This window comes from Triticum aestivum, chromosome 2D, assembly GCF_018294505.1.
Source record: "Triticum aestivum cultivar Chinese Spring chromosome 2D, IWGSC CS RefSeq v2.1, whole genome shotgun sequence".
Classification (NCBI taxonomy): Eukaryota; Viridiplantae; Streptophyta; class Magnoliopsida; order Poales; family Poaceae; genus Triticum; species Triticum aestivum.
The window spans coordinates 330,879,300-330,888,053 of NC_057799.1; the positions used below are offsets into that span (position 1 = coordinate 330,879,300).

Sequence of the window (8,754 nt, forward strand, 5' to 3'; positions counted from 1 at the left end):
GGAGTAGATATCATTCAGAATGCAGATAACACCGTGGATGGTGTTTTCCTGCTAGAGCTCCCAAAAGGCCAGCCTGAGTCGAGCTTCTCTGCCAGAGCACCATGGGCACCGTCGAGAACACATGAATTCTGAATCGAAAATCGACACACAGTGATCGGATGTGAGCCTACTCGCAGACAGACTGTCGCGCCAAACCATGCAGATGCAGATGTCCAGGTTTAGCATCACCATGTCCAGCCATTGACGTCTAAGTTTAGGATCGCCGTGTCCAGCCATGGACGTCCAAGTTTAGCATCCTAACCACACCTCAATGACAATTGTCTTCCTTAACCAGCGACAAGTCGCTCAATCTCCGGCGAAGCAAATTGCACCACCATGGCTCCGATCGTCTCCTCCTTTGCCGCAGCGGTGCTTCTACTCCTCGCACTGGCGTCACCGGCGGCAGCCTTCAACATCACCAGAATCCTTGGCGAGTTTCCCGACTTCTCCACGTTTAACGGCCTCCTCAGTCAGACGAAGCTCGCCGACGAGATCAACCGCCGGCAGACTATTACGGTGCTGGCAGTCAACAATGGAGGGATGGGCGCCATCACCCCGCTCCCCTCAGACGTCCAGCGGAAGGTGCTCGCCGTGCACGTGGTCCTGGACTACTACGACACGGAGAAGCTGGGCAGCATGAAGAACCGCTCGGCCGTGCTCACGACGCTCTTCCAGTCCACCGGCCAGGCCACCAACCGGATGGGCTTTATCAACTACACCAGGCGCGCCGCCGACGGCGTCATGATGTTCGGCTCCGCCGAGCCCGGCGCCCCGTTGACGTCCCAGATGGTGAAGCCCGTCATGTCCCGCCCCTACAACATCTCCGTGCTGGAGGTCAGCTCTGCCATCGTGCCGCCCAGCATCGGCTCCGTCGACAACAGCAGAGCTCGCGCTCCGGTGCCTGCCCATACTAAGACTCCTGCGCCAGTACCGGCGCCGTCCAATAGCAAGAAGCCAAAGACGGAGGGAGCCCCCACCCCTGCTCCTGCCCCGTCCGACGACGATTCTAGCGCTGACGCACCTGCCGACGCGGACGGGCCCGACGCGGATGGCCCGGCGGCGGATGGGCCCGACGCGGACGGCCCCGATGCGGATGCGCCGGCAGATGATGACGACAAGAGCAGCGACGACACCGGGGACGCTGCGGGCAGGGTGGTTGCCCGTGCAAGTCTCGGTATCGTGGCGCTTCTGGCGATTGTTGTTTCGCTCTGATTTATGCCCGTACAAGTAGGTTAGATACGGTTCAAAGCAGCACTATGATGGTGTGTAGGCAAAACGTGATCGGAATGGCTGTCAAATCGAAATTACCAAGAGAAGGCACACTGTCAGGATGTGCGAGATAGGAGGGACGCCGTAGGCGATTTACTGCTCAGTATCGTTTGGTGCCTAGTCGAGTGTGTGTCACCTATTTAGTTCTGTAGGATTTAGCCTGCCACGCAGAGTTCGATAGAAGCTTATGCTGATTGGGATCTTGATGAAAAGCAAAGTATGCCTCACTTAGAGAACAATTTCAAAGGCCACCACATTTCGTATCCAGATGTACTCTTCTCAAGTTGCAGAGTCCAGTATGCAGTTTACGCGTCACGTATCATTTTCTAAGGGAGCCGGCTATGGTGCCACTGCGAAAACATGGAAAACTTGATAATTTCTGTCGTTTCTATATATACATAAACATAAGTGAGAAGAACAAATTTAGTTATTTGCTAGTATCACATGATTTACAAGTATGACCACTTCCTATCCTAAATGAATGAATTACACATAAAGTGCAATCACGTGGTGGGTCCATGTCATTTGTCCTGGAGCCTGAAGAAGGCCATGAGAGGCCCGTAGACTCTCTCCTTGGCGTTCCCAGCCAGGACGAAGTCGGCGTGCGCGTAGTCCGCGAGGTACTGGACAGTGAGCGTGTCGCTGTCGTGCGACTTGAGCGCCTGCTCGAGGCGCCGCACGTCCTGCACGTCCGAGAGGCTGTCCCTGCCGCCGCTGCTGAGGAAGAGAGGGAAGCCGTCGGGGATGGCCGACACGTTGTACGCGGGCGGCGTCGCCTGGCCGTAGTACTTGATGTTGTCGCTCGCGTCGCCGTAGTCGTACTTGGCGATTATACCTCTTCTGATCACTGTTGGGTCAAATTACATGTGCCACGTTAATTATTTTTTTCATTTCTTTCTCTTTTTCGACGGGAAAAAAGGTGTATCGACTGTGGCCGGGGGAACTCACTTTTTTTTTGAAACTGAAAAGAGATAGAGCGTACTCACTTTGAGCCAAATGGACCATGTTCTTGGTTGAAGAAGCTTGTGGCTCATGAGCAAGGAAGGTCTGGACAGAGGAGTTGTCGAGGCAGCAATTATCGCCTGTTGGTCGACCAATAGTTTCTTTCAGTTCGCCGACCAGTTACTCAGTTAGTGATAATAACAAACGGAGAGATAGAAGCAGATACCTGTAAACGATGACATGAGATCGTAGCAGTTCACCCCTGGTAGCTTGCATATGTCAGTGAGCAGACCATGAACAGCAGTCCTGCATAGAGATCATTCATTAATTCCCAGCCATCGTCAGTTGAGTTGCAAAACAAACGAAACCTCAGAAGAAGAGAATGAATCGAGAATGCTTAAATTACCCTGTTGGATCGAACTCATCGATTCCCAGCCAGTAGAGAGCCTGCCATCAGAAACATGAGTGTTATTTTTTATTCATGTCGTGTGATGTGATACCCTCGGAATCGGATCAAACATAATTACCTCGGCGAGGAAGACGTCGGCCGCCGCCAGCGTCAAGGGCGACGACACCTTGTTGAGGAAGGCGATGGGGCTGAGCAGGCCAGCCGAGCGCAGCATCGATACGTGCTGTTGCTGGTCGCTCAGGGCAGCTAGCGCGATCAACGTCCCCTGCATTCACACACAATGCCACAGGTTTCTTAATCTACTCGGGATGCCCTGAGATCATTGTGAGTATTTTGTTTTGTGACTTACCAGCGAGTGGCCCACATAATGCACCTTCTGCTGGCCTGACTGGTCGTACGCGTACTGCAGCATCGCCGAGAGATCGTTGCTGGCTAGCTCGTCCCATGACCAGTTCCAGTAGGCCTGTGGGGGTTCTCATCCAGCATCAGTATTAATATAGTATAACAAAGAAGAGAGTGCACATCACATCATATTCTAATGAGAGGATGTACGTGCACGGAACGCACCGGATCACTGGAAGAAAGCGATGTGTGGCCGAGGCTGTAGACAGTGCCGCGCGTGTTGGCAATCCAGACGTCGTATCCGTTGTCCGCTAGGATGTAACCCAGGGACTCGTTGGGCGAGTTCATCAGCCATGTCATCCCGTCCTGCATTCCAACAAAACAAATATCATCACTTGCACTTGCTATCGCAAGCATAATTAACATCCAACAGTTGCTTTTTACTGTAGTGCTGTAGTATATGTATCATACCATCATGAGGCCGTGCTGCAGCAGGACCGGCACTTTCCCGCCGCCGCCCGTCGCCGACTCGCCGCGGCGGCCGCTCGTGATTCGCTGCAGGCTTAGGATGTATCCGTCTTGGGTCGTCACCTGCATGTACGCGACCACCAAATTAATCTTCCGTCAGTTAATCAAACATGATGAGATGAACGCACGCGCCTGGTTACTGAAGCGGTAGTAATTAGCGTTTTTGACACTATACTAGTGTAAAAAAACTCTTATATTATAAGACGGAGGGAGTAGTACCATGTGTTCCTCGCATCCGTAGCCGAAGGGCTCCACCCTGGACCGGCACGTGCCGTTCGCCGCCGCCAGCGATTCCTCCGGATCCGGTCGTGCTGCCGAGGCCCCAACGCACATCACAACCAACAGGCTAAGGACGCAGCTGCTGCCTCTCGACATTGTTAATCTGGCCATACGCACAAGTTTTTTCTTCTACCGATCGGCTTAGTCGACGTGAAATCTACATTCTTCTCTCCCCGATCCATCTTCCTTTTATACTAGTTGGAACGATCGGGTCATTTTCGACGCAGGTTAATTAACCAGAGGGCTGCAAGCAGTATTGTATTGAGCTATCAAGTAGACATCACCTTGCTAATTCACGGCGTTGTGGCGCACTTAACATAGTTTAATCAACCCTTGTTGCACGCAGGCTCCTTAAGCACGTCGAATATTTCTTCTTGTAATAAAAAGCAAGCGTGCATTTTACTTCAGTTCCTGCCGATTCTCGATCAAACTTTTTTTAAACCAAAAATAATACGCCCCTCCCTCACAAACCGCATAAGGGTAATATGGTCATTTAACCATAATGTATACCCACCAGGGCACAACCCCTCTGTCTTGGGCCGGCCCATTTTTCTTTCTTTTTTTAACCTTCAAAAAATAGGTGCATGAGGTAGGATTCAAACTCCCAAGCTCTCAATTTACTTCCACACGCTGTAGCTAACTAGGACAACTAACTTGCTGTGCCTAGTAACTCCTTTTATTCTTCTTGTTGTGCATCTTCTCAGTTTTGTTTTGTTTGGCCCTTTTATTCTTCGATTTTGTTCTATTTTTGTTTTTCTTCATAAAACATGTTCTAGTCCCTGTGATAACAAAACGAGTCGCACACGTGGTGTTAAACACATATAGTTAACGCAAACAAAATATATATATTAAATACAACATGTGAGCGTGTTTCAGTAAATAAATGAAGGAAACGTCCGTATGCACAAGATGGATGGACATTTCATTCCGCGTACTCTGTACGCATGACGTACAGGTTCTCGTCGCATGAGTCACCATGTCGGTCCTCAATTTTTTTAAATTAAATGCAAAACAAAAAATGAGTCGCATTTCAAGGAACGAAGGAAACGCACGCCGTCCGGTCCACGCGTCGTTTCAGTGACTAGCTACCTACACTCTTTTCTTTTAATAATAATCCATAGAAAAAACTATGTACACTCTTTTCTTTTTCATTTGCTTAAATTCGTGAACATTTTCTTAAACTCATGAACTTTTTCAAATCCGTGAACTTGTTTTTTGAATCCGCGAATTTTTTTGAAATGAATGAATGTTTTTATTTTGTAAAACTTTTATCAATTTCACGACCCTTTTTTTTCAAATTTGTGAAGCTTTTCTCAAATCGATGAACTTTTTCTGATTTCACAAACTTTTTTCAAATTGGTATTTTTTGTCAAATTCATGAACTTTTTCAATTTCGTGAACTTTTTTGTCACATTCATTTACTTTTTTTTTCAAATCGACGGACATTTTTTAAACTTGTGAACTTTTCTTTAATCTGTGAACATTTTTTTAATTTTAAAAACTAGCAACTCAGGCTGACATTTTTTAAAATTTTAATTACCGGCAACTCAAGCTGGCAATCGGGTCGGGTTTGGTCGGGTCGACCTCTCCCGGACTCATGCCTGAATCCCTTGTCGGGTCCATCGCTCGCCGAGGACCCTACACATGGGTGACCCATGCCTGAACCCATCGAGTAGCCCGACCAACTCGGGCACCCATTGGTTCTAGCATTTTATTACGTTTTCATTTTACTCGTTCAATGCATGTCATGGTTGATGCATTTCCTCTTAACCAGCACCCTCGTAGTCTCCTTTATATAGTAGAGCTCCACCGACTAGACGCTAGAGCAAGCGAGGTGGTACTAAACAACCTGCTCTCGTGATCAATTCACTGACATGCATGCAATAGACTTTTTTTAGGGTAGCATGCATTTTTCTAGACAATGTGTGTTGCACCTTCAACCTTTGGAGGTCCAATAAGCTGAAATATTGCATCGTTGCGATGTTATTTAGGGTGAAGATGTTGACCCATACCCAACCCGTTTGGGTTGGGTGTCCATGAGCTCGGCCACCCATGGGGGGGATTGTTTGGTTGACCGGCAATTGTGTAACTAGACTGCCCTATTATATAGCCTAGATTCATGCCTCATGCCGTGTAACCAGATGAAATGGAACTAAAACCATGAACGGAACAGTATGCTGCCTACAGATAAGCCAGAAAAACACCATGTTCAATGAAGAGTGTTCGAGTAGACCAGAAGGCTCCGTCTGAGAGCACAATATTGTCTGATATTGTTGAAATGGCCTCAATATTTTTTCGATGGCCTTGTACGATCAATTCAAGGCACCATACCAAGTTGTTTGAGTTTTCAACAATTCTTGCATTTTTTGTAGTTTTTTTGGGTGAAAAATGGTCGATAAATGGCCAAACCTGACTCAACTTGCAATGTTGGAAGTCGTTCAAACCTGGTGTTGATGCCTCGTATGTTTGTGCCAAGACTACTGCAAGAAGTTGGGGTCATTTATATATAGTCCCAAAAACTATTAGTTGAAAGGGGTGTGCTAGACTAGGCAACATGGGTGTATCTGTGAGCATGTAGTCTTTCCTAATTTACATGCTTCAGTTATTTGCAATTTTCGTCATTAACAATCAACATGAACATTTTCTTATATCCTAACCATTTCTTGAAATTTGTCAGCGATTTTAGAATTTTAAATCGTGTATGAAAATTATATAAACTTGAACACTTTCTGCAAAATTGTTATCAAATTCGCAACAATTGATGTTGAACACAAATTGTTATCAATCCACATGCTCGCAAAATTTGGTGTCATTTCGTGTATCACAACAAATACACCATGTTCAACCGGGACCATTCGGGTATGCCGATAGGGCAAGTTTCGAAGCACTTTTTTTCACATCCACCAAACGTAGCCAAAAAAATCCACACAATGGCAACACCTTGGCAAGCATGCATGCCAAGTTCCATTGGTTTCCGACATTTCATGCATTGTCTAGGGTTTTCCCGGTGAAAAAACATAAAATACAGGCCAGACATGATGCAACGTGCATTCCGTGTCCGAATTCGCTCAAATTTTGTGTGGGGGCTATCATGGGCATGCCCACCCGCTGGCAAAATTTGATGTCATTTCATGCATGACACCAAACAGACCATGTACAACATGGACCTTTCGGCTATGCCGGTAGGGCAAGTCTCGAAGCACCTTTTCTTTCACCTCCACCAAACGGACCCAAAATTTTCCACACAACGGAAACATCATGGCAAGCATGCATGCCAAGTTACGTTGGTTTCCGACATTTCATGCATTTTCTAGGGTTTTTCCAGTGAAAAAATTCTAAAACACAGGCCAGACGTGACACAACATGCGTTCGGTGTCCGAATTTGTTCAAATTTTGCATGTGGGGCTACCATGAGCATGCCCACCCGTTGGCAAAATTCGGTGTCATTTTAGGCATGGCAGCAAACACACCATGTCCAACCTGGACCTTTTGGGTATGCCGGTAGGGCAAGTCTCGAAGCACTTTTTTCTCACCTCCACCAAACGGGCCCAATTTGTTCCACACAATGGAAACATCATGGCAAGCATGCATGCCAAGTCTCATTGGTTTCTGACATTTTATGCATTTTCTAGGGTTTTTCCGGTGAACAAACCCTAAAACACAGGCCAGACATGATGAAATGTGCGTTCGGTGTTCGAATTCGTTCAAATTTTATGTGAGGACTGTCATGAGTATGCCCACATGCAAGCAAAATTTGGTGTCATTTCGTGCATGGCAAAAAATACACCATGTTCAACTAGGCCGTTCGGGTCCATCGGTAGGGCAATTCTCGAAGCACTTTTTTCACCTCCACCAAACGTACCCAATTTTCCCCCACAATGGCATCACCATGGCCAGCATGCATGCCAAGTTTTGTTCTTTTCTGGCATTCTATGCATATGGTTTACCCGGTGAAAAAACCCTAAAACACAGGCCGGACGTGGCACAACGTGCGTTCAGTGTCTGAATTTGTTCAATTTTTGCATGGGAACTGCCATGGGCATGCCCACATGCTGAAAAAATTGGAATCATTTCGTGCATGGCAACGAATACACCATGTTCAACCGGGACCGTTCGGGTCTGCCGGTAGGGCAAGTCTCAAAGCACTTTTTTTTCACCTCCACCAAACATACCCAAATTTTTCCACACTATGGCCAAGCTGCATGCCAAGTTTCATTCATTTTTGGCTATGCATTTTCTACGGTTTTCCCATGAAAAACCCCTAAAACACAGGGTGGACATGACACAACATGTGTTCGGTGTCCGAATTCGTTCAATTTTTGTGTGGGGGACTACCATTGGCATGCCCACATGTTGGAAAAATTTGGTGTCATTTCGTGCATGGCAACAAATACACCATGTTCAACCGGGACCGTTTGGGTCTGCCGGTAGGGCAACTCTCTATGCACTTTTTTTCACCTCCACCAAACATACCCAATAGTTTTCCACATAATGACATCACCATGGCCAAATGCATGCCAAGTTTTGTTCATTTCTGGCATTCTATGCATTTTCTATGGGTTTCTCGGTGAAAAAGCCCTAAAACACAGGCCGAACGTGACGCAATGTGTTCGGTGTCCGAATTTGCTTATTTTTGCGTGGGAGCTTCAACTGCTCTGGTGTTGCGTCGGGCCCCAACGTCGTGTATCCGTCGACGGCAACGTGCCACTCCTTCAGCAGCCGCGCGGACATCGTAACGAGCAGCGCGAAGCGGCTCAACTCCGCCAGCGGCCACGAGAGAGTCGACGGCCAAGATCGACCATCGCCCCTTTTGGATTCGGAGCTCGCCATCGAGTAGAGTAGGGGCGAGAGGGGAGAAACGGGCCAATGGGGGTCTGAGGAGGAGGAAGAGGGGCGACATGCGCTAGCTGGCCGGCCCTGGCTTTTTATAGCCAAGGCTGCGGGCG

The 8,754-nt window shown here is 47.7% G+C and overlaps 2 protein-coding genes across 2 annotated transcripts; one reads left to right on the top strand and one right to left on the bottom strand.

The window, feature by feature from the left end:
* The first annotated feature begins 189 nt into the window (after positions 1 to 189).
* On the top strand, positions 190 to 1,428 carry LOC123049291 (fasciclin-like arabinogalactan protein 3). Its single transcript, XM_044472230.1, has one exon. The coding sequence runs from the start codon at positions 376 to 378 to the stop codon at positions 1,249 to 1,251; it is 876 nt and encodes a 291-aa protein (XP_044328165.1). The 5' UTR covers positions 190 to 375; the 3' UTR covers positions 1,252 to 1,428.
* Positions 1,429 to 1,702: 274 nt separating this feature from the next.
* LOC123049292 (triacylglycerol lipase 2-like) lies at positions 1,703 to 3,978 on the bottom strand. The gene is made up of 9 exons (XM_044472231.1): positions 3,749 to 3,978; positions 3,473 to 3,592; positions 3,227 to 3,367; positions 3,009 to 3,122; positions 2,778 to 2,924; positions 2,657 to 2,697; positions 2,477 to 2,556; positions 2,295 to 2,390; positions 1,703 to 2,155 (listed from the first exon to the last, which is right to left on the bottom strand). The coding sequence occupies exons 1-9, from the start codon at positions 3,917 to 3,919 to the stop codon at positions 1,830 to 1,832; spliced, it is 1,236 nt and encodes a 411-aa protein (XP_044328166.1). The 5' UTR covers positions 3,920 to 3,978; the 3' UTR covers positions 1,703 to 1,829.
* Positions 3,979 to 8,754: the final 4,776 nt, after the last annotated feature.

Coding starts and splice junctions, on each gene's coding strand:
- LOC123049291 (XM_044472230.1), top strand. CDS start 376: ATGGCTCCGATCGTCTCCTCCTTTGCCGCAGCGGTGCTTCTACTCCTC.
- LOC123049292 (XM_044472231.1), bottom strand. CDS start 3,919: ATGGCCAGATTAACAATGTCGAGAGGCAGCAGCTGCGTCCTTAGCCTG. Junction 3,368..3,472: donor TGCAGCACGGCCTCATGATG/GTATGATACATA, acceptor GTTGGAATGCAG/GACGGGATGACATGGCTGAT. Junction 2,557..2,656: donor GATGAGTTCGATCCAACAGG/GTAATTTAAGCA, acceptor ATCTCTATGCAG/GACTGCTGTTCATGGTCTGC.